At 40.0% G+C, this 26,644-nt stretch overlaps 1 protein-coding gene across 1 annotated transcript in view; it reads left to right on the forward strand.

Moving 5' to 3' along the window:
* The window catches only part of r (carbamoyl-phosphate synthetase 2, aspartate transcarbamylase, and dihydroorotase rudimentary), a 1,183,622-nt gene that overhangs the window by 740,858 nt on the left and 416,120 nt on the right, over positions 1-26,644 (forward strand). The window contains exon 23 of the mRNA XM_070094236.1: positions 14,055-14,262. Within this exon, the coding sequence (XP_069950337.1) occupies positions 14,055-14,262 (208 nt within the window). The remainder of the gene's footprint in view (positions 1-14,054; positions 14,263-26,644) is intronic.

Here is a 26,644-nt window from a genome sequence, read left to right on the forward strand (position 1 = left end):
TAGTAGTTGGGGAGATGGAGGTTTTGGGTAGATGGCGAGAATATTTTGAGGAACTTTTAAATGTCGACGAAGAAAGGGAGGCGGTAATTTCATGCACTGGCCAGGGAGATGCATCATCTTTTAGGAGTAAAGAAGAGCAGGATGTGAGTATGGGGGAGGTGCGTGAGGCATTACGTAGAATGAAAGGGGGTAAAGCAGCTGGAACTGATGGGAACATGACAGAGATGATAAAAGCAGGGGGGGACATTGTGTTGGAGTGGTTGGTATTTTTGTTTAATAACTGTATGAAAGAGGGGAAGGTACCTAGGGATTGGCGGAGAGCGTGTATAGTCCCTTTATACAAAGGGAAGGGGGACAAAAGAGATTGTAAAAATTATAGAGGAATAAGTTTACTGAGTATACCAGGAAAAGTGTACGGTAGGGTTATAATTGAAAATATTAGAGGTAAGACAGAATGTAGAATTGCGGATGAGCAAGGAGGTTTTAGAGTGGGTAGGGGATGTGTAGATCAAGTGTTTACATTGAAGCATATATGTGAGCAGTATTTAAATAAAGGTAGGGAAGTTTTTATTGCATTTATGGATTTAGAAAAGGCATATGATAGTGGATAGGGGAGTAATGTGGCAAATGTTGCAAGTATATGGAATAGGTGGTAAATTACTAAATGCTGTAAAGAGTTTTTATGAGAATAGTGAGGCTCAGGTTAGGGTGTGTAGAAGAGAGGGAGACTATTTCCCGGTAAAAGTAGGTCTTAGACAGGGATGTGTAATTATTTTTTTATTTTATTATCACACTGGCCGATTCCCACCAAGGCAGGGTGGCCCAAAAAAGAAAAACTTTCACCATCATTCACTCCATCACTGTCTTGCCAGAAGGGTGCTTTACACTACAGTTTTTAAACTGCAACATTAACACCCCTCCTTCAGAGTGCAGGCACTGTACTTCCCATCTCCAGGACTCAAGTCCGGCCTGCCGGTTTCCCTGAACCCCTTCATAAATGTTACTTTGCTCACACTCCAACAGCACGTCAAGTATTAAAAACCATTCGTCTCCATTCACTCCTATCAAACACGCTCACACACGCCTGCTGGAAGTCCAAGCCCCTCGCACACAAAACCTCCTTTACCCCCTCCATCCAACCTTTCCTAGGCCGACCCCTACCCCGCCTTCCTTCCACTACAGATTGATACAGTCTTGATGTCATTCTGTTTTGCTCCATTCTCTCTACATGTCCGAACCACCTCAACAACCCTTCCTCAGCCCTCTGGACAACAGTTTTGGTAATCCCGCACCTCCTCCTAACTTCCAAACTACGAATTCTCTGCATTATATTCACACCACACATTGCCCTCAGACATGACATCTCCACTGCCTCCAGTCTTCTCCTCGCTCCAACATTCATCACCCATGCTTCACACCCATATAAGAGCGTTGGTAAAACTATACTCTCATACATTCCCCTCTTTGCCTCCAATCACAAAGTGCTTTGTCTCCACAGACTCCTAAGTGCACCACTCACCCTTTTCCCCTCATCAATTCTATGATTCACCTCATCTTTCATAGACCCATCCGCTGACACGTCCGCTCCCAAATATCAGAATACATTCACCTCCTCCATACTCTCTCCCTCCAATCTGATATCCAATCTTTCATCACCTAATCTTTTTGTTATCCTCATAACCTTACTCTTTCCTGTATTCACTTTTAATTTTCTTCTTTTGCACACCCTACCAAATTCATCCACCAATCTCTGCAACTTCTCTTCAGAATCTCCCAAGAGCATAGTGTCATCAACAAAGAGCAACTGTGACAACTCCCACTTTGTGTGATTCTTTATCTTTTAACTCCACGCCTCTTGTCAAGACCCTCGCATTTACTTCTCTTACAACCCCATTTATAAATACAGTGGACCCCCGGTTAACGATATTTTTTTTTACTCCAGAAGTATGTTCAGGTGCCAGTACTGACCGAATTTGTTCCCATAAGAAATATTATGAAGTAATTAGTCCATTTCAGACCCCCAAACATACACGTACAAACGCACCTACATAAATACACTTACATAATTGGTCGCATTCGGAGGTAATCGTTATGCGGGGGTCCACTGTATATTAAACAACCACGGTGACATCGCACATCCTTGTCTAAGGCCTACTTTTACTGGGAAATAATTTCCCTCTTTCCTATATACTCTAACTTGAGCCTCACTATCCTCGTAAAAACTCTTCACTGCTTTCAGTAACCTACCTCCTACACCATACACCTGCAACATCTGCCACATTGCCCCCCTATCCACCCTGTCATACACCTTTTCCAAATCCATAAATGCCACAAAGACCTCTTTAGCCTTATCTAAATACTGTTCACTTATATGTTTCACTGTAAACACCTGGTCCACACACCCCCTACCTTTCCTAAAGCCTCCTGGTTCATCTGCTATCCTATTCTCCGTCTTACTCTTAATTCTTTCAATAATAACTCTACCATACACTTTACCAGGTATACTCAACAGACTTATCCCCCTATAATTTTTGCACTCTTTTGTCCCCTTTGCCTTTATACAAAGGAACTATGCATGCTCTCTGCCAATCCCTAGGTACCTTACCCTCTTCCATACATTTATTAAATAATTGCACCAACCACTCCAAAACTATATCCCCACCTGCTTTTAACATTTCTATCTTTATTCCATCAATCCTGGCTCCCTTACCCCCTTTCATTTTACCTACTGCCTCACGAACTTCCCCCACACTCGCAACTGGCTCTTCCTCACTCCTACAAGATGTTATTCCTCCTTGCCCTATACACTAAATCACAGCTTCCCTATCTTCATCAACATTTAACAATTCCTCAAAATATTCCCTCCATCTTCCCAATACCTCTAACTCTCCATTTAATAACTCTCCTCTCCTATTTTTAACTGACAAATCCATTTGTTCTCTAGGCTTCCTTAACTTGTTAATCTCACTCCAAAACTTTTTCTTATTTTCAACAAAATTTGTTGATAACATCTCACCCACTCTCTCATTTGCTCTCTTTTTACATTGCTTCACCACTCTCTTAACCTCTCTCTTTTCTCCATATACTCTTCCCTCCTTGCATCACTTCTACTTTGTAAAAACTTCTCATATGCTAACTTTTTCTCCCTTACTACTCTCTTTACATCATCATTCCACCAATCGCTCCTCTTCCCTCCCGCACCCACTTTCCTGTAACCACAAACTTCTGCTGAACACTCTAACACTACATTTTTAAACCTACCCCATACCTCTTCGACCCCATTGCCTATGCTCTCATTAGCCCATCTATCCTCCAATAGCTGTTTATATCTTTCCCTAACTGCCTCCTCTTTTAGTTTATAAACCTTCACCTCTCTCTTCCCTGATGCTTCTATTCTCCTTGTATCCCATCTACCTTTTACTCTCAGTGTAGCTACAACTAGAAAGTGATCTGATATATCTGTGGCCCCTCTATAAACATGTACATCCTGAAGTCTACTCAACAGTCTTTTATCTACCAATACATAATCCAACAAACTACTGTCATTTCGCCCTACATCATATCTTGTATACTTATTTATCCTCTTTTTCTTAAAATATGTATTACATATAACTAAACCCCTTTCTATACAAAGTTCAATCAAAGGGCTCCCATTATCATTTACACCTGGCACCCCAAACTTACCTACCACACCCTCTCTAAAAGTTTCTCCTACTTTAGCATTCAGGTCCCCTACCACAATTACTCTCTCACTTGGTTCAAAGGCTCCTATACATTCACTTAACATCTCCCAAAATATCTTTCTCTCCTCTGCATTCCTCTCTTCTCCAGGTGCATACACGCTTATTATGACCCACTTCTCGCATCCAACCTTTACTTTAATCCACATAATTCTTGCATTTACACATTCATATTCTCTTTTCTCCTTCCATAACTGATCATTCAACATTACTGCTACCCCTTCCTTTGCTCTAACTCTCTCAGATACTCCAGATTTAATCCCATTTATTTCCCCCCACCGAAACTCCCCTACCCCCTTCAGCTTTGTTTTGCTTAGGGCCAGGACATCCAATTTCTTTTTATAACATCAGCAATCATCCGTTTCTTGTCATATGCACTACATCCACGCACATTCAAGCATCCCAGTTTTATAAAGTTTTTCTTCTTCTCTTTTTTAGTAAATGTCTACAGGAGAAGGGGTTACTAGCCCATTGCTCTCGGCATTTTAGTCGCCTCATACGACACGCATGGCTTATGGAGGAAAGATTCTTTTCCACTTCCCCATGGACAATAGAAGAAATAAAGAAGAACAAGAGCTATGTAGAAAAAGGAGAAAAACCTACACAAATAACCCGCACATAAAAGAGAGAAGCTTACGTTCCAGTCACGGTATTGTGCCTTTTTGTTATTTATTGAGAAAAACCTAGATGTATGTATATATATATATATATATATATATATATATGCATGTGCGTGTCTGTGAAGTGTGACCAAAGTGTAAGTAGGAGTAGCAAGATATCCCTGTTATCTAGCGTGTTTATGAGACAGAAAAAGAAACGAGCAATCCTACCATCATGCAAAACAGTTACAGGTTTCTGTTTCACAGTCATCTGGCAGGACGGTAGTACTTCCCTGGGTGGTTGCTGTCTACCAACCTGTAATGTCACCATGATTGTATAATATATTTATAGATGGGGTTGTAAAAGAAGTAAATGCTAGGGTGTTCAGGAGAGGGATGGGATTAAATTATGGGGAATTAAATACAAAATGGGAAGTGACAGTTACTTTTTGCTGATGATATTGTGCTTATGGGAGATTCTAAAGAAAAACTGCAAAGGTTAGTGGACGAATTTGGGAATGTGTGTAAAGGTAGGAAGTTGAAAGTGAACATAGAAAAGAATAAGGTGATGAGAGTATCAAATGATTTAGATAAAGAAAAATTGGATATCAAATTGGGGAGGAAGAGTATGGAAGAAGTGAATGTTTTCAGATATTTGGGAGTTGACGTGTCAGCGGATGGATTTATGAAGGATGAGGTTAATCATAGAATTGATGAAGGAAAAAAGGTGAGTGGTGCATTGAGGTATATGTGGAGGCAAAAAATGTTATCTATGGAGGCAAAGAAGGGAATGTATGAAAGTATAGTAGTACCAACACTCTTATATGGGTGTGAAGCTTGGGTGGTAAATGCTGCAGCGAGGTGGCGGTTGGAGGCAGTGGAGATGTCCTGTCTAAGGGCAATGTGTGGTGTAAATATTATGCAGAAAATTCAGTGTGTGTAAATTAGGAGAAGGTGTGGAGTTAATAAAAGTATTAGAGAGCTGAAGAGGGTTTGTTGAGGTGGTTTGGTCATTTAGAGAGAATGGATCAAAGTAGAATGACATGGAGAGCGTATAAATCTGTAGGGGAAGGAAGGCGGGGTAGGGGTCATCCTCGAAAAGGTTGGAGGGAGGGGATAAAGGAGGTGTTGTGGGCGAGGGGTTTGGACTTGCAGCAAGCGTGCATGAGCATGTTAGATAGGAGTGAATGGAGACAGATGGTATTTGGGACCTGACGATCTGTTGGAGTGTGAGCAGGGTAATATTTAGTGAAGGGATTCAGGGAAACTGGTTATTTTATATAACCGGACTTTAGCCCTGGAAATGGGAAGTACAATGCCTGCACTCTAAAGGAGGGGTTTGGGATACTGGCAGTTTGGAGAGATATGTTGTGTGTTTTTATACGTATACACTTCTAAACTGTTGTATGTATTCTGGGCACCTCTGCAAAAACAGTGATTATATGTGAGTGAAGTGAAAGTGTTGAATGATGATGAAAAAATTTTCTTTTTGGGGATTTTCTTTCTCTGTGTCACCCTGCCTTGGTGGGAGATGGCCGACTTGTTGGAAAAAAAAAAATACGTATTATGTTCATAATACATATGTAATTGCAATAATAATTATTATTGATGATAATTTAGGGAACTGATGCTCTGTCATTATTATAATAATTTTGTATTTTTATTATTGTTATTTATATTTTTATTATTATTTTTTTTTTTTTATTATTACACTGGCCGATTCCCACCAAGGCAGGGTGGCCCGAAAAAGAAAAACTTTCACCATCATTCACTCCATCACTGTCTTGCCAGAAGGGTGCTTTACACTACAGTTTTTAAACTGCAACATTAACACCCGTCCTTCAGAGTGCAGGCACTGTACTTCCCATCTCCAGGACTCAAGTCCGGCCTGCCGGTTTCCCTGAACCCCTTCATAAATGTTACTTTGCTCACACTCCAACAGCACGTCAAGTATTAAAAACCATTTGTCTCCATTCACTCCTATCAAACACGCTCATGCATACCTGCTGGAAGTCCAAGCCCCTCGCACACAAAACCTCCTTTACCCCCTCCCTCCAACCTTTCCTAGGCCGACCCCTACCCCGCCTTCCTTCCACTACAGACTGATACACTCTTGAAGTCATTCTGTTTCGCTCCATTCTCTCTACATGTCCGAACCACCTCAACAACCCTTCCTCAGCCCTCTGGACAACAGTTTTGGTAATCCCGCACCTCCTCCTAACTTCCAAACTACGAATTCTCTGCATTATATTCACACCACACATTGCCCTCAGACATGACATCTCCACTGCCTCCAGCCTTCTCCTCACTGCAACATTCATCACCCATGCTTCACACCCATATAAGAGCGTTGGTAAAACTATACTCTCATACATTCCCCTCTTTGCCTCCAAGGACAAAGTTCTTTGTCTCCACAGACTCCTAAGTGCACCACTCACTCTTTTTCCCTCATCAATTCTATGATTCACCTCATCTTTCATAGACCCATCCACTGACACATCCACTCCAAAATATCTGAATACATTCACCTCCTCCATACTCTCTCCCTCCAATCTGATATTCAATCTTTCATCACCTAATCTTTTTGTTATCCTCATAACCTTACTCTTTCCTGTATTCAACTTTAATTTTCTTCTTTTGCACACCCTACCAAATTCATCCACCAATCTCTGCAACTTCTCTTCAGAATCTCCCAAGAGCATAGTGTCATCAGCAAAGAGCAGCTGTGACAACTCCCACTTTGTGTGTGATTCTTTATCTTTTAACTCCACGCCTCTTGTCAAGACCCTCGCATTTACTTCTTTTACAACCCCATCTGTAAATATATTAAACAACCACGGTGACATCACACATCCTTGTCTAAGGCCTACTTTTACTGGGAAATAATTTCCCTCTTTCCTACATACTCTAACTTGAGCCTCACTATCCTCGTAAAAACTCTTCACTGCTTTCAGTAACCTACCTCCTACACCATACACTTGCAACATCTGCCACATTGCCCCCCTATCCACCCTGTCATACGCCTTTTCCAAATCCATAAATGCCACAAAGACCTCTTTAGCCTTATCTAAATACTGTTCACTTATATGTTTCACTGTAAACACCTGGTCCACACACCCCCTACCTTTCCTAAAGCCTTCTTGTTCATCTGCTATCCTATTCTCCGTCTTACTCTTAATTCTTTCAATAATAACTCTACCATACACTTTACCAGGTATACTCAGCAGACTTATCCCCCTATAATTTTTGCACTCTCTTTTATCCCCTTTGCCTTTATACAAAGGAACTATGCATGCTCTCTGCCAATCCCTAGGTACTTTACCCTCTTCCATACATTTATTAAATAATTGCACCAACCACTCCAAAACTATATCCCCACCTGCTTTTAACATTTCTATCTTTATCCCATCAATCCCGGCTGCCTTACCCCCTTTCATTTTACCTACTGCCTCACGAACTTCCCCCACACTCACAACTGGCTCTTCCTCACTCCTACAAGATGTTATTCCTCCTTGCCCTATACACGAAATCAAAGCTTCCCTATCTTCATCAACATTTAACAATTCCTCAAAATATTCCCTCCATCTTCCCAATACCTCTAACTCTCCATTTAATAACTCTCCTCTCCTATTTTTAACTGACAAATCCATTTGTTCTCTAGGCTTTCTTAACTTGTTAATCTCACTCCAAAACTTTTTCTTATTTTCAACAAAATTTGTTGATAACATCTCACCCACTCTCTCATTTGCTCTCTTTTTACATTGCTTCACCACTCTCTTAACCTCTCTCTTTTTCTCCATATACTCTTCCCTCCTTGCATCACTTCTACTTTGTAAAAACTTCTCATATGCTAACTTTTTCTCCCTTACTACTCTCTTTACATCATCATAACACCAATCGCTCCTCTTCCCTCCCGCACCCACTTTCCTGTAACCACAAACTTCTGCTGAACACTCTAACACTACATTTTTAAACCTACCCCATACCTCTTCGACCCCATTGCCTATGCTCTCATTAGCCCATCTATCCTGCAATAGCTGTTTATATCTTGTTAGGTAAGACACATATGCAACAGTTAGGTATCTTTATTTCGAAACGTTTCGCCTACACAGTAGGCTTCTTCAGTCGAGTACAGAAAAGTTGATAGAAGCAGAAGATACTTGAAGACGATGTAATCAGTCCATCACCCTTAAAGTTTTGAGGTGGTCAGTCCCTCAGTCTGGAGAAGAGCATTGTTCCGTTGTTTCAGACAACAGAACAATGCTCTTCTCCAGACTGAGGGACTGACCACCTCAAAACTTTAAGGGTGATGGACTGATTACATCGTCTTCAAGTATCTTCTGCTTCTATCAACTTTTCTGTACTCGACTGAAGAAGCCTACTGTGTAGGCGAAACGTTTCGAAATAAAGATGCCTAACTGTTGCATATGTGTCTTACCTAACAATCTGTCGGTATTTTATACCATTTTAATGTTTATATCTTACCCTAACTGGCTCCTCTTTTAGTTTATAAACCTTCACCTCTCTCTTCCCTGATGCTTCTATTCTCCTTGTATCCAATCTACCTTTTACTCTCAGTGTAGCTACAACTAGAAAGTTATCTGATATATCTGTGGCCCCTCTATAAACATGTACATCCTGAAGTCTACTCAACAGTCTTTTATCTACCAATACATAATCCAACAAACTACTGTCATTTCACCCTACATCATAGCTTGTATACTTATTTATCCTCTTTTTCTTAAAATATGTATTACCTATAACTAAACCCCTTTCTATACAAAGTTCAATCAAAGGGCTCCCATTATCATTTACACCTGGCACCCCAAACTTACCTACCACACCCTCTCTAAAAGTTTCTCCTACTTTAGCATTCAGGTCCCCTACCACAATTACTCTCTCACTTGGTTCAAAGGCTCCTATACATTCACTTAACATCTCCCAAAATCTCTCTCTCCTCTCTGCATTCCTCTCTTCTCCAGGTGCATACACGCTTATTATGACCCACTTCTCGCATCCAACCTTTACTTTAATCCACATAATTCTTGAATTTACACATTCATATTCTCTTTTCTCCTTCCATAACTGATCATTTAACATTACTGCTACCCCTTCCTTTGCTCTAACTCTCTCAGATACTCCAGATTTAATCCCATTTATTTCCCCCCACCGAAACTCCCCTACCCCCTTCAGCTTTGTTTCGCTTAGGGCCAGGACATCCAACTTCTTTTCATTCATAACATCAGCAATCATCTGTTTCTTGTCATCCGCACTACATCCACGCACATTTAAGCATCCCAGTTTTATAAAGTTTTTCTTCTTCTCTTTTTTAGTAAGTGTCTACAGGAGAAGGGGTTACTAGCCCATTGCTCCCGGCATTTTAGTCGCCTCATACGACACGCATGGCTTACGGAGGAAAGATTCTTTTCCACTTCCCCATGGAACTAGAGTACATATCCAATTCCCTAGATCGAGAGCCCCTTACCAGCATTAAGGAACCTTGACGCTGGTGAGGGGCTTTAGTTCCCTAAATTATTATCAATAATAATAATAATTTTTACAATAACTATAAAGCTTCAGTTCCCTAAATTAATAATAATAATACATTATTATAACAGCTTCAAAATGAAACCAACTCAGTGCACTGTTTACCTAGCTGTGGGAGCAGCTCTCTCCTGCTTTGCTTACATTTTTGACAGTCATTTGGCTAAATTTCCCTTTTCTAACCATGAGTCCTAAGAAATCATGTGTAAAGGGCAGTGCTGAGAAGAAAGAGTATGATTTCCATTTTTATTATTACAGCGGACCCTTGACCAACACTGGCATCGTCTAACAAAAATCATCTAATGATGCAGTTCTGCATAAAAATATTGGCTCGACCAACGGTGAAAAACTAGGGTAACAACATTCGTCCCGAATGCGTCGGCTGTTCGTCCAGCCTGAGTGCCTCAGCTGCCCTGCCTTCAGCTAGTGTGCCTTTGTTTACAAGCCAGGGCGGGCAGTTCTACGCATACATGCAGTATAATTTGTATTATTCCATTGTTTTTAGTACTTGTAACTGCTAAATAAGCCACCAAGGGCCCAAAGAAAGCTTCTAGTGCCATCCCTGTGGTAAAAAGGGTGAGAAATACTATCGAAATACTATCATACCACGGTCAGCTGTTGCTGCTGTACCATGGTCTGCTGTTGCTGCACCACCATCAGTTGCTGCTATACCATGGTCTGCTGTTGCTGCACCACCGTCAGTTGCTGCTGTACCATGGTCTGCTGTTGCACCACCACCATCAGCTGCTGCTGCACCACCACCATCAGCTGCTGCTGCACCACCACCATCAGCTGCTGCTGCACCACCACCATCAGCTGCTGCTGCACCACCACCATCAGCTGCTGCTGCACCACCATCAGCTGCTGCTGCAATACCATCAGCTGCTGCTGCAATACCATCAGCTGCTGCTGCACCACCATCAGATGCTGCTGCACCACAGTCAGCTGCTGCTGCTGCTGCTGCACCACAGTCAGCTGCTGCTGCTGCTGCACCACCATCGAAAATGTGGAGAGAGTGGTGTTGGTGTAGCTTAACGAGAAACAATTACCAAGAAACAACTAACCCCAGAGGGTTAGCCACCCAGGATAACCCCAAGAAAGCCAGTGCATCATCGAAGACTGTCTAACTTAGTTCCATTGGGGTCCTTAATCATGTCCCCCAGGATGTGACCCACGCCAGTCGACTAACCCCCAGGTGAACAGGAAAAAATGCCTGGAACTAGTGCTCGTATTGGTGAATTTAAGGCCAGCAAAGGTTGGTTTGAGAGATTTAAGAATCGTAGTGGCATACAGTGTGATAAGGCATGGCAAAGCTGAAAAATTTAAACCCCAACAAGTGTTCAGTTGTGACGAAACAGACCTGTTCTGGAAGAAAATGCCAAACAGGATCTCATGTTTTCTTGTAATGCTAGTGGGGATTGCAAAGTGAAGTCTTTACTCAGGTATCACTCTGAAAATCGCAAAGTGTTCAGGAAAGTGTCTCATCACTCATCAGTACTCTTCAATAAAAGTGTCATTTTAGCATTTATGTAGTTATTGTGCATGTCTCATTGTTTTCTTTGTAGAGAAATGTATATTTTATGAAAAAGTTATTTATTTTTTAATACTTTTGGCTGTCTGGAGTGGATTAATTGGATTTCCATTATTTTTTATTGGGAAAATTAATCGGCTAGCGATAAATTCGGCTAAGGACAAGCTCTCTGGAACGGATTAATATTGTTGGTCAAGGGTCCACTGTATTATTTTATTATTATTATTAATTTAGGGAACTAGAGCTCATATCCAATTCCCTAGATCAAGAGCCCCTCACCAGCATCAAGGAACCTTGATGCTGGTGAGGGGCTTCAGTTCCCTAAATTATCAACAATAATAATACAGTGGACCCCCGGTTAACGATTTTAATCCGTGCAAGAGGGGTAATTGTTATGCGAAATAATCGCTATGTGAATGAATTTTCCCCATAAGAAATAATGGAAATCAAATTAATCCGTGCAAGACACCCAAAAGTATGAAAAAAAAAATTTTACCACATGAAATATACATTTTCCCACACACAAAGAGAAGGATACATGCACAATAGTAGAGTAGTACATGCACAGTATATATTGTGCATGTACTAGTCTACTAAATGAAGAATAAATGACACTTACCTTTATTGAAGATGCAGCAATGACTGATGAGACACTGTGTCCTGGGAGTGCCTTTTCCTCCTGAGTACTGTAGGTCCTGTTTGGCATTTTCTTCCAGAACAGGCCTTATCACACTGTGTATGCCACTACGATTCTTAAATCTCTCAAACCAACCTTTGCTGGCTTTAAATTCACCAATATGAGCACTAGTTCCAGGCATTTTTCCCTGTTCACCTGGGTGTTAGTCGACTTGTGTGGGTTGCATCCTGGGAGACAAGATTAAGGACCCCAATGGAAATAAGTTAGACAGTCTTCGATGACACTGACTTTTTTGGGTTATCCTGGGTGGCAAATCCTCTGGGGTTAATTGTTTCTTGGTATTCTCAATAAGCCACACCAACAACGGTGCTACAGCAACAGCAGCAGCAGCTGACAGTGCAGCAGCAGCAGCAGCAGCTGTACCACCAATAGTAGCGATGGTTGATTGGGGTTTATTATACAACCTGGCCAGCTCGGAGACATGCACTCCACTTTCATACTTATCAATGATCTTTTTCTTCATCTCTATTGTAATTCTCACCCTTATTGCTGTAGGGTTGGCACTAGAAGCTTTCTTGGGGCCCATGGTCACTTATTTTCCAGAAAAAGCACCGAAAACACTGTAATAATACGAAATATTCCGATTGTATGCTTGGATGTTACCGCGGAGGCTGGCTGGTAAACAATGCCACCAGCGGAACATGCGAGCATGGCTCAGGCCGCACATTGGACGCGTCTTGGACGAAAATCGGTAAGCGGGTTTTTAAGCGGTATGCGAGGCAAAATTTTTGCAATTAAAGTAAGCGGTATGCGAAATAATCGCTATGTGATGCCATCGTTATGCGGGGGTCCACTGTACTTTCTTTCTTTCAACACACTGGCCATATCCCACCGAGGCGGGGGTGGCCCAAAGGAAAAAATGAAAGTTGCTCCTTTTACATTTAGTAATATATACAGGAGAAGGGGTTCCTAGCCTCTTGCTCCCGGCATTTTAGTCGCCTCTTACAACATGCATGGTTTATGGAGGAAGAATTCTGTTCCACTTCCCCATGGAGATAGGCAATAAACAAGAACAAGAACTAGAAAGAAAATAGAAGAAAACCCAGAGGGGTATGTATGTATGTGTATATATGCTTGTACATGTATGTGTAGTGTGACCTAAGTGTAAGTAGAAGTAGCAAAATGTACCTGAAACCTTGCATGTTCATGAGACAGAAAAATGGACACCAGCAATCTTACCATCATAATAATAATTACAATAATAATAACTATTACAATAATGATAGAGCTTCAGTTCCCTAAATTAATAATAATAATACATAAAGAGCTTCAGAACAAAGCCAACTCGGTGCACTGACTACCTAGATGTGGGAGCATTTCTCTCCTCCTTTGCTTCCATTTTTGACGGTCATTTGGCCAAATTTTGCTTTTCTAACCATGGGTCTTAAGAAAGTAAGTGTAAAGGACAGTGCCGAGAAGAAAAGGAGGATGATTTCCATGGAATTAAAGCATGAAATCATAGATAAACAGGAAAGGTGTCCAGGTTTTGGGTTGAGTGGACAGTGGGGGGGAGCTGGCTCGTAACTCAAATGTTGGCTCGTAACTCGGAGCAAAAAATCGACCAATCGATGGCTCGTTTCTCAAAAAACTTGTACGTTGGGGACACTCATAAGTCGAGGTTCCACTATATTAGGTTAAATCTGCCCAAAATGCTTCAGCATGATAGTGGCTTTCTTTGTACCAATGTAGAAGCACATTGTAGCCTTAGCCAAGAAATAAATTTTTTATTATTATTTTATTTATCATTCGCACTGCAGCTTTTTGTTGGGCTTTAGGCAATTTGTTGTTGTGGAACCCCAGTCACAAATAGCATAGGTGAGGTGAATGGTGAATGTGTTTCCTTCTTTGGGTCATGGTGCCTTGGTAGGAAATGACCATTGTATTTAAAAAATAAATTGCTTTGTCACTTTACATCCTTTACACTATGGTAATTATTCTAACAGGTGGAAGGAACTGACCAATCTGAATTCAGCACAAGCATTTTGTGAAGAAGTTGGCTTTCCATGCCTGGTGAGGCCATCGTATGTGCTGTCTGGGGCAGCCATGAACGTAGCTCACTCACACCAAGACTTGGAGACTTACCTCAATCAGGCAGCGGCTGTTTCAAAGGAACATCCTGTTGTTATTTCAAAATTCATCTTGGAAGCCAAGGTATGTAACATTTGACTGATGACAAAGTTTGCAAAAGTTGGCCAAGTTAAGAACATAAGAACATAAGAACGAAGGAACACTGCAGAAGGCCTACTGGCCCATGCGAGGCAGGTCCAAGTCTCCTACCGGCTTAAGCCAATGCACCCAACCTAGTCAGGTCAGGTCACATTGACTTAAGGGAGGAACACGGCAACCGACCTGGTAGCACAAGCTATCAGGTCAACTCACACCCACCCACATCCACTCACGTATTTATCCAACCTATTTTTAAAGCTACACAACGTTCTGGCCTCTATGACTGTACTCGGGAGTTTGTTCCACTCATCCACAACTCTATTACCAAACCAGTACTTTCCTATATCCTTCCTGAATCTGAATTTTTCCAACTTAAAACCATTGCTGCGAGTCCTGTCTAGGCTAGATATTTTCAGCACACTAATTACATCCCCTTTATTTATTCCTGTCTTCCATTTATACACCTCAATCATATCCCCCATAATTCTACGTCTTTCTAGAGAGTGCAGATTCAGGGCCCTTAGTCTATCCTCATAGGGAAGGTTTCTGATACATGGGATCAACTTTGTCATCCTCCTTTGTACATTTTCCAGAGAATTTATATCCATTCTGTAATACGGTGACCAAAACTGTGCAGCATAATCTAAATGAGGCCTAGCCAAGGATGTATAGAGTTGAAGAGCAACCTGAGGACTCCTATTATTTATGCTTCTTGATATGAAGCCAAGGATTCTATTAGCTTTATTGCGAACACTTATGCACTGTTGTCTTGGTTTCAGATTACTGCTAACCAGAACTCCTAAATCTTTTTTGCAATCCGTAATATTAAGATCTACATTATTTAGTTTATATGTGGCATGGTTATTGTCCTGTCCAACATTTAGAACTTTGCATTTGTCTATATTAAACTGCATCTGCCACTTCTCCGACCACTGCATCAGTCTATTCAAATCTTCCTGGAGTGCTCGAATGTCCTCGTCAGAATGAATTCGACGGCCTATTTTGGTGTCATCGGCAAACTTGCCGATGTCGCTCTTTATGCCCTCATCTATGTCGTTTATGTGGATTGTGAACAGCAGGGGGCCCAACACTGACCCCTGTGGAACACCGCTTGTGATGCTTCCCCACTCTGATTTCTCCCCATTTATGCAAACTCTCTGCTGCCTATTTGTCAACCATGCCTCTATCCAGGAAAAAATTTCTCCTCCTATTCCATGTGCTTTAATTTTCCTCAATAGTCTCTGATGTGGGACCCTGTCAAAAGCCTTACTGAAGTCCATATACACAATATCATATTCATTACCATGATCTACCTCCTCAAATACCTTAGTGAAAAAAGTTAATAAATTCGTAAGGCAGGAACGCCCCTTTGTAAAACCATGCTGAGATTCGTTGATTAATTTATGCTTTTCAAGGTGGCTACGAACTGCCTCGGCAATTATTGATTCCATAAATTTTCCCACTGTGGAGGTTAGGCTTATTGGTCTATAGTTCGAAGCTAAGGACCTATCACCTGTTTTGAAAATAGGTATCACATTTGCCATTTTCCACTTATCAGGCACTATGCCAGTTTGTAGTGATATGTTGAAAAGATAAGCCAAAGGTGTGCTAAGCTCCTCTTTACATTCCTTTAGAACCCTTGCATACAGTTCATCAGGGCCTGGGGATTTGTGAGGTTTTAATTTATCTATTTGCCTAAGGACCATGTCACTTGTGACCCTAATCGTGCACAGTTTATTATCGTCCTGTTCTACATAATTTATCATTACTGGAATATCGCTGGTATCCTCCTGTGTAAAAACTGAGAGGAAGTATGTGTTAAAAATTCTACACATTTCCTTAAAAATATAATGCCAACACTCAGTTTAATGGACTAATAATACAATTACAAATTTATTTCTTTTCTGCCATAAAACAGATAATGTAATTTACATGTTATTAAATATTGTTAGGCACAAAAGAAAGCTGCTGGCATGCAGTGCATTTTGGGCAGACTAATCCTAATGCTTAAATACTACTTAAGAACTAGACAGGTTATTAAGTAGGAGTTTTTAGATGTACAAAAAGAGAGGTAGTAAATTGAACAGTAGTACAACTTGAACCCTTTCAGGGTTTCCGACATACTATCAAATCAAATCAAATCAAATCAAATCAAATCAAATCAAATCAAATCAAATCAAATTTTATTCTCTATAAGGATTACAATATGGGGTTTACTGATTTTAGTTATTGTGTGGTTTACATGTAATAAAATACTAATTACAGAGGGGGCCACTAGAACACCTAGCAAGGCTAGGCATTTCGGGCAAACTTAGATTAATTCTTAACCCTAAATTATTACAAATTGTGGAGTAAGTTGACTAAATACTAAATGACTAAATACTAAGTGACTAAATACTAGTTTGCGAGGTTAGCAATGTGAATGCTTTTGTTTTGGCACAATACATAGTTTCTATATTAGAGTATCACAGGCAAACTTGTGACTAGTTAGGAATCATTATTTTAAGATTAGGATACGTATTACTGCGCTTAGTCAAATGGGTGAGTGAGTGAGTAAGTGTGGACCACCAGGTGGTTTTTATGTAGTTAGTTGATGGGGTGTATCAGGGAGGATAGATGTTTTCTAACAGTAGATTTGAAGGTAATGAATTTGTCTGCAGTTCTAGAGTTTTCAGGTAGGGTGTTCCAGATTTTACGGCCTTTGACATACATTGAATTTTTGTAAAGGTTTAGTCAGACATGGCGAATGTTGTAGAGATGTTTGTATCTGGTGTTATGCCTGTGGGTCCTGTCACAACTATCAAGAAAGCATTTTAGGTCAAGGTTAATATTGGAATTTAAGGTCCTGTATATGTAGATTGCACAGTAGTAAGTGTGGATGTTCTGAACAGGGAGTAAGTTTAGATCTATGAAGAGTGCGGGGATGTGTTGCCATGGATGGGATTTAGTGATTATTCTTACTGCAGCTTTTTGTTGAGTTATTATTGGCTTTAGGTGTATTGCTGCAGTTGATCCCCAAGCACAAATAGCATAGGTGAGGTATGGATAAAAGATCGAATGATATAGCGTGAGAAGGGCATTTTGTGGTACGTAGTATGGTATCTTGGAGAGAATCCCAACTGTTTTGGATACTTTTTTTGATATGTGTTGGATATGGGTGCAGAAAATCAGGTTGTTGTCGAGTTATAGGCCTAGGAGTTTGCCCTCATTATGTCTGGCAATTAGAGTGCTGTCAATCTTAATGTTTAGTTGTGCAGCACCTGCTCTGCTACCAAACATAATATAGTAGGTTTTGTCAGTGTTAAGTGTAAGTTTATTGGCTGTCATCCAAGTTGATATTTTGAGCAGCTCCTCGTTAACAATGGTGTTGAGGGTGGCAAGTTTAGGGTGATAGATGACATAAGTCGTGTCGTCAGCAAAGAGAATGGGTTTCAGGTGTTGGGATACGTTTGGAAGATCATTGATGTAAATGAGGAAGAGCAGGTGTCCAAGGACACTTTCCTGTGGAACTCCTGTATCAAGTGGCTGTGTTGATGATGCTGTGTCTTTAATGGTGACATACTGATACCTATTAGTAAGGTAGGATTTGAAATATGCAAGCGCATGGCCTCTTATACCATAATGGTCAAGTTTGTGGAGTAGGATGCCGTGGTCTACTGTGTCAAAAGCTTTTCTTAGGTCAAAAATTCCTAGTGTATATTCCTTATTTTCCAATGCTGTGTAAAGCAGGTCTAGCATTTTTATAATTGCATCATTAGTGCTTTTATTTTTCCTGAAACCAAATTGGCAGGGGTTAGGTATGTTTTGTGCCATTATAAATGAATACAGTCTCCTGTGCACAAGTTTCTCGAAGATTTTGGATAGCAATGGTAAGTTTGATATTGGCCTATAGTTGTTTTCATCTGTAGGGTCACCACCTTTATGTATTGGCATAACTCTTGCTGTCTTGAGTAGTTTCGGGAAGGTGCTAGTTTCTAGTGACTTGTTAAAAAGTAATGAAATAGCATGCGAGAGGACATGAGCTGCTCGCTTGTACAATAATGGTGGGACATGAGACAGGTTCCCTGAGTTATTTTTAAGTGACTTTATAATCTCAGTGACTTCGATGGGCTCAGTTGGTACAAGATAGAAGGAATTTGGGAAATTCCCATCTAGATAGTCCCCAGCGTGGGCATTGGTATGTGGGATTTTACTGGCAAGATTAGATCCTATAGTTGAGAAGAAGTCGTTTATCTTGATCGCTGTTTCAGTGGGATGCAGTGGTGTTTCGTTAGGTTTAGTTAGGACAATATTCTTGGTTTTTTTCAGTTTGTGGGTGCCCAGAATCTGAGTGTGTTTTCCAGGTCAGTGAATCTGCTGGAGTAGTACAGTTGTTTGGCTTTCTTTATTACTTTGGTGAGAACTGATGAATAGCATTTGAGAATATCTTTGTGTATTAAGCCCTGTCTATATTGCTTTTCATATTGGTGTTTCTTATCAATGGATTTCAGAATGCTGCTGGTTAGCCATGGGCAACTGAGCAGTTTATTCGTGATCTGTTTCGTTTTTATAGGACAATGTTTGTTGTATAGTCTAAGTAATTTGTTAAGAAAAATGTCTGTCCAATCGTCAATACCATTGGCCTTGGAGAATTCTGTAGGCCAGTCAACAGTCTCTAGGTCTGCTGTGAACTTCCTTATTAAGGCCTCATCATCGAGTCTGAATGAAACTTGGTTGTATTCTAGTGGTGGTTTACTAATGTTTGTTAAGAGGAAGGTAGGGTAGTGGTCTGTAGTGCTGTCTGTGATTATCCCTGATTTAAGGGGGGCTAGTATATTGGTCCATATGTGGTCTATTATGGTTGCACTTGTCTCAGTGAGCCTGGTTGGTTTAGTTATTGTTGGTATGAGAAGTGTGTTGTTCATATTGTTGATGAAATCAGTTACAGGCTGATCATCTAGTAGGCCAAGGTTGATGTTGAAGTCTCCAGCTAAGAGAAGGTGGTGCTTGTTTATTTGTCTGTTTGTTATTAGTGCCTTTAATTTTTCACTGAAATTTGGGATGTTTGTGTGGGGTATCCGGTAAATGGCACCGATTGTTATAGGCGTCTTAAGGTTTTTTACAGTAAAATTAGCAAAAATGTATTCCCCATATTCATCACTAAAGCAAGTGGTGCTAATACAAGATAGTTGGTTAGAGTAATAGATTGCAATGCCACCCACAACTTGGTATGGTCTGCAGTTGTGGATTGCTGTGTATCCTGGTAGAGGGTAGATATCTATTGTGTCCTGCTTAAGCCAGGTCTCAGTAAGAATAATGCAGGAGAAGGGTGTCTTTAGTGATTCAAGGAGTGCCAGGAGGTCATCATAGTGTTTGCTTAAGGACCTGATGTTGTAGTTAAGAACTGATAGACTTTTTGCACTGCTTAGGATAGTGCTGGCTTGTGATGCTGTGTAATAAAGGCAGTCACTTTCCAGTAGGTTTTGATTGGGTGTTAGATTATGGAGGTTTATATCAGGGTCGACGTGATCATTCATCTTTTAGGTTTAAATTGTGGTTATTTATATCCTGAATTGTGTTGAGTTCTAATACTGATAGCTGTAGTAGTGGGAAGTTTGGACAAATATATAGCTAAAGCACTTTGGTCATATAGAGTATAGTCACTAATAAACATAATGAAGTTGATGTTGTCTAAGTGTTGTGCCAGAATGAGCTAAAGTACAACTAAGTATAAACTAAAAATATAAAAATACAAATTAAAAGTAGCACCAGACTCTCACTTGTAATTGCACTAAGGTCTAATATAATGAATTTGGTGTTGTCTATGCATTGAGCTAGAATGAGCTAAAGTACAACTGGGTTTAATCTAATAATATAAAAAATACTAGTTTAAAATGGCACAAGACTCGCACTTGTAATTACACTAAGGTCTAATGTAAGTTGTTAACAAGAACTGGAGTATAACTAAATTTAAATTGACAAGACAAAATACACAAGTTAAGGTAGCAAAAGAAAATAAAAAATAATAAAAAAAAATAAAAATGGCAATGACTTCGTTATAATATGGTGGTAAGATGGTACGCAAGATAATATTAAAGTTGGAGTTGAATATACAAGCTTAAAAATTGGTAACAAAAGGTTAAGAAAAGTAAAATAAAGTTGGGTAATAAAGTCTACAATAGAATAGGGCAATAATAAAAAAGTATATAATAAAATTGGGTAATAAACTTTACAGATAAAAAGGGCAATATTAAAAAGTTTAAAATAGATTGGGCAATAAAGTATTGGTATAATTGGGCAAGTATAAGATTGGGTAATTAACTCAAGATTAGAATAGTGCAATAATTACCTGAAAAGTTTACGATAAAGTTGTGCACTAAAATATAAAATAAAAATAAGCAATAATAAAAAGTTTACAATAAGGTTGGTCACTATAGTTTAAAATTGGGTATTAATAGAGATTTTAAAATAAAATTGGGCAATAAAGTATTTTTTTAAAGTGAGGTAAAATAACTGAGGACAAGCTATGGTTAGTTTCAATTAAAATAAGATAGAACAATGAAGTGGTAAGAAGTAAAATAGGAGAGATTCTGTAGATATTAAACACAATTAAGACTATGAAGTAGAATGGTCATTGAATACAACAGTGACATTCAAAAGTAGTTGGAGTATTGGAAATTTTTGGGGGGAAACAAAATTTATGGCAGTATAACACTAATGGTGGACAGTGTGTATTATCTGCACCTTACTCTGATTCTGTTAGTCCAGTCTCACTTAGGAAAGTTTTAAGGTCATGTTCTGTAGAGATGAAGTATCTCTTCCCAGTGGGCTGTTTCCTAACTGCGATTTTTCCATCCTTCACTAAGCACTGGTGGATTTTTTGGGCATAGCATAATTTTCTTAGCCGATAAAGGAGGTTTTGTCTTGTTTTGGTAAGGCACTCGTTGATGTAAACATCAGTTTTCATAGAAATGGATTTTAGTAGGTTGTTTCTTTGTAGGCTAGTTTGGAATTTTAACAGCACTGTTTTTTACCTGTTTGGTAGCCCATAAGTATGCAATCCTTTAGGTCATCACTATGTATGTTAAGGCGAAGGTGGTCCTTGATAAGCTGTAGGGTGGTCTCCATGCAGGTTTCTTGGGTGACTGTGGGTGGGAGATGTTTGCTGTAAACTACAACAGTGTCGGATAGCTGTTGTTGGTCATTATGGTGTTGGAAGTTGGTTATGACATTGGCAAGTTTTTGGTCCACTCTTGATCTTTCCTCTATAATGTTGGTAGTAAGTAGGGTGAGTTGGTCTTTTAGAGTATTGATGGTGTCTACGGACTGGGTGTGGGTGTTGCTTTGTTGTTCCAGAGTGTCTAGTTTATGTTCTAGAGCGGTGATCTTGCTGAGGTACTGTGCATTGGAAGCTTTTAGTTCCTGCATTTCCTTGGTTAGTTTGGTGATTGTGGTTCTGAATCGTAAGGAGTTCAGCTATTTCTGGGTCGGTAATCTTCTTAACATCAAATCCAAGGAAGGAGTTATCTTGGACTGTGGTGGCGGCCATGTTTGTTGCTGTCTGTCGTGTGTTGTGGTGGTGCTGGTGGGTGATGAGGGTTGTCCTGGCTGGCAGTATGAGAAGTTTTCCTCATGATATTACTGGTCTCACCTTTGATGTTAGGGGTCCTTAGTTGGTTACCGGATCTTCTTTTAATGCTCTAACCCTTGTCCATTGACTGCAGCTTTGGATGAATAGTAGGCGATGAGTGATGGGTGAATGTTGTGGGGTATCACTTCGGTGGCAGCTGGGCAGGAGGTGGTAATATGAGTCCTATTACAGTGGACCCTCGCCTAACGCTATTAATCCATTCCTGAGAGCTCAACATTAGGCGAAATTATTGTTAGGCGAATTAATTTTCCCCCATAAGAAATAATGGAAATCAAATTAATCCGTTCCTGACACCCCAAAGTATGAACAAAAAAAAATTTTTACCACATGAAATATTAATTTTAATACACACAAACTGAAGGAGACATGCACAGTTACATGACACCTTTATTGAAGATCTGGTGATGATTGATGGGATGGGAGGAGGGGAGAGTGTTGGTGTTAGTGTTTAGAAGTGGAATTCCCTTCCATTAGGACTTGAGGTGGCAAGTCCTTTTCCGGGGTTACTTCCCTTCTTATTTTAATGCCACTAGGACCAGCTTGAGTCACTGGACCTCTGTCGCACAGCATATCTGTCCATAGAGGCCTGTACATCCCGTTCCTTTATGACATTCCTAACGTGTTTCACAACATTGTCAGTGTACAGGTTGCCAACACGGCTTACAATAGCTGTGTGAGGGTGATTTTCATCAAAAATAATTTGCACTTTAAGCCACATTGCACACATTTCCTTAATCTTTGAAGTAGGCAACTTCCTCAATTTCTCTATCCCCTCCTCCGGAGCAGTTTCCTCAGGTGTGGCCTCTTGCTGTTGAAGATGATCTAGCAGCTCATCAGTGGTTAGTTCTTCATTGTCCTCCTCCACCAACTCTTCCACATCCTCCCCACTAACCTCCAAACCCAAGGACTTCCATAATGCCACAGTGGATTCCTCAACTTGCATAGGATTCCCAGGGTTAGCCTCAATCCCTTCAAAATCCCTTTTGTCTACACATTCTGGCCACAGTTTCTTCCAAGCAAAGTTCAAGGTCCTCTTAGTCACTTCCTCCCAAGCCTTACCTATAATGTTTACACAATTGAGGATGCTAGTGTGATCTCTCCAAAACTGTTTATTTATTTATTTATTTATTTATTTATAGTAGTAGGTTGGTAGACAGCAACCACCCAGGGAGGTACTACCATCCTGCCAAGTGAGTTTAAAACGAAAGCCTGTAATTGTTTTACATGATGGTAGGATTGCTGGTGTCTTTTGTTTCTCATAAATATGCAAGATTACAGGTATGTCTTGCTACTTCTACTTACACTTAGGTCACACTACACATACATGTACACGTTTATTTATACACTCATCTGAGTTTTCTTTGATTTTATCTTAATAGTTCTTGGTCTTATTACTTTTCCTTTTATATCCATGGGGAAGTGGAATAAGAATCTTTCCTCCGTAAGCCATGCATGTTGTAAAAGTCGACTAAAATGCCGGGAACAATTGGCTAGTAACCCCTTTTCCTGTAAAGATTACTAAAAAGAATAAGAAGAAAATTGTCAAAGTGGAAGTCTAAATGTGCGTGGATGTTGTGCAAATGATAAGAAAGAGATGATTGTGGATGTTATGAATGAGAAGAAGCTGGATGTCCTGGCTTTAAGTGAAACAAAGCTGAAGGGGGTGGGAGAGTTTCAATGGAGAGGAATAAATGGGATTAGGTCAGGGGTTTCAAATAGAGTTAGAACTAAAGAAGGAGTAGCAATAATGTTGAAGGATAAGCTATGGCAGGAAAAGAGGGATTATAAATGTATTAATTCAAGGATTATATGGAGTAAAATAAAGGTTGGATGTGAAAAGTGGGTTATAGTAAGCGTGTATGCACCTGGAGAAGAGAGAAGTGTAGAGGAGAGAGAGAGATTTTGGGAAATGTTGAGTGAATGTGTGGGGAGTTTTGAATCAAGTGTGAGAGTAATGGTGGTTGGGGATTTCAATGCTAAAGTGGGTAAAAATGTTATAGAGGGAGTAGTAGGTAAATTTGGGGTGCCAGGGGTAAATGAAAATGGGGAGCCTTTAATTGAGCTATGTGTAGAAAGAGATTTGGTAATAAGTAATACATATTTTATGAAAAAGAGGATAAATAAATATACAAGGTATAATGTAGCATGTAATGAAAGTAGTTTGTTAGATTATGTATTGGTGGATAAAAGGTTGATGGGTAGGCTCCAGGATGTACATGTTTATAGAGGGGCAACTGATATATCGGATCATTATTTAGTTGTAGCTACAGTTAGAGTAAGAGGTAGATGGGAAAAGAGGAAGGTGGCAACAAGAAGTAAGAGGGAGGTGAAAGTGTATAAACTAAGGGAGGAGGAAGTTCGGGTGAGATATAAGCGACTATTGGCAGAAAGGTGGGCTAGTGCAAAGATGAGTAGTGGGGGGGTTGAAGAGGGTTGGAATAGTTTTAAAAATGCAGTATTAGAATGTGGGGCAGAAATTTGTGGTTATAGGAGGATAGGGGCAGGAGGAAAGAGGAGTGATTGGTGGAAGGATGAAGTAAAGGGTGTGATAAAAGAGAAAAAGGTAGCTTATGAGAGGTTTTTACAAAGCATAAGTGTTATAAGAAGAGCAGAGTATATGGAGAGTAAAAGAAAGGTGAAGAGAGTGGTGAGAGAGTGCAAAAGGAGAGCAGATGATAGTGGGAGAGGCACTGTCAAAAAATTTTAATGAAAATATGAAAAAATTTTGGAGTGAGTTAAATAAGTTAAGAAAGCCTAGGGAAAGTATGGATTTGTCAGTTAAAAACAGAGTAGGGGAGTTAGTAGATGGGGAGATGGAGGTATTAGGTAGATGGCGAGAATATTTTTAGGAACTTTTAAATGTTAAGGAAGAAAGGGAGGCGGTAATTTCATGCACTGGTCAGGTAGGTATTCCATATTTTAGGAGTGAAGAAGAGCAGAATGTAAGTGTGGGGGAGGTACGTGAGGCATTACGTAGAATGAAAGGGGGTAAAGCAGCTGGAACTGACGGGAACATGACAGAGATGTTAAAAGCAGGGGGGGGATATAGTGTTGGAGTGGTTGGAACTTTTGTTTAATAAATGTATGAAAGAGGGGAAAGTACTTAGGGATTGGCAGAGAGCATGTATAGTCCCTTTATATAAAGGGAAAAGGGACAAAAGAGATTGTAAAAATTATGGAGGAATAAGTTTACTGAGTATACCAGGAAAAGTGTACGGTAGAGTTATAATTGAAAGAATTAGAGGTAAGACAGAATGTAGGATTGCAGATGAGCAAGGAGGTTTCAGAGTGGGTAGGGGATGTGTAGATCAAGTGTTTACATTGAAGCATATATGTGAACAGTATTTAGATAAAGGTAGGGAAGTTTTTATTGCATTTATGGATTTAGAAAAGGCGTATGATAGTGGATAGAGGAGCAATGTGGCAGATGTTGCAAGTATATGGAATAGGTGGTAAGTTACTAAATGCTGTAAAGAGTTTTTATGAGGATAGTGAGGCTCAGGTTAGGGTGTGTAGAAGAGAGGGAGACTACTTCCCGGTAAAAGTAGGTCTTAGACAGGGATGTGTAATGTCTCAATGGTTGTTTAATATATTTATAGATGGGGTTGTAAAAGAAGTAAATGCTAGGGTGTTCGGGAGAGGGGTGGGATTAAATTATGGGGAATCAAATTCAAAATGGGAATTGACACAGTTACTTTTTGCTGATGATACTGTGCTTATGGGAGATTCTAAAGAAAAATTGCAAAGGTTAGTGGATGAGTTTGGGAATGTGTGTAAATGTAGAAAGTTGAAAGTGAACATAGAAAAGAGTAAGGTGATGAGAGTATCAAATGATTTAGATAAAGAAAAATTGGATATCAAATTTGGGAGGAGGAGTATGGAAGAAGTGAATGTTTTCAGATACTTGGGAGTTGACGTGTCGGCAGATGGATTTATGAAAGATGAGGTTAATCATAGAATTGATGAAGGAAAAAAGGCGAGTGGTGCTTTGAGGTATATGTGGAGTCAAAAAACGTTATCTATGGAGGCAAAGAAGGGAATGTATGAAAGTATAGTAGTACCAACACTCTTATATGGGTGTGAAGCTTGGGTGGTAAATGCAGCAGCAAGGAGACGGTTGGAGGCAGTGGCGATGTCCTGTCTAAGGGCAATGTGTGGTGTAAATATTATGCAGAAAATTCAGAGTGTGGAAATTAGGAAAAGGTGTGGAGTTAATAAAAGTATTAGTCAGAGGGCAGAAGAGGAGTTGTTGAGGTGGTTTGGTCAATTGGAGAGAATGGATCAACATAGAATGACATGGAAAGCATATAAATCTATAGGAGAAAGAAGGCGGGGTAGGGGTTGTCCTCGAAAGAGTTGGAGGGGGTAAAGGAGGTTTTATGGGCGAGGGGTTTGGACTTCCAGCAAGCGTACGTGAGCATGTTTAATAGGAGTGAATGGAGATGAATGGTACTTGGGACCTGACGATCTGTTGGAGTGTGAGCAGGGTAATATTTAGTGAAGGGATTCAGGGAAATCGGTTATTTTCATATAGTCTGACTTGCGTCCTGGAAATGGGAAGTACAATGCCTGCACTTTAAAGGAGGGATTTGGGATATTGGCAATTTGGAGGGATATGTTGTGTATCTTTATACGTATATGCTTCTAAATTGTTGTATTCTGAGCACCTCTGCAAAAACAGTGTTAATGTGTGAGTGTTGTGAAAGTTTTGAATGATGATGAAAGTATTTTCTTTTT

Source organism: Cherax quadricarinatus, chromosome 45 (assembly GCF_038502225.1).
Source record: "Cherax quadricarinatus isolate ZL_2023a chromosome 45, ASM3850222v1, whole genome shotgun sequence".
Taxonomy (NCBI): domain Eukaryota; kingdom Metazoa; phylum Arthropoda; class Malacostraca; order Decapoda; family Parastacidae; genus Cherax; species Cherax quadricarinatus.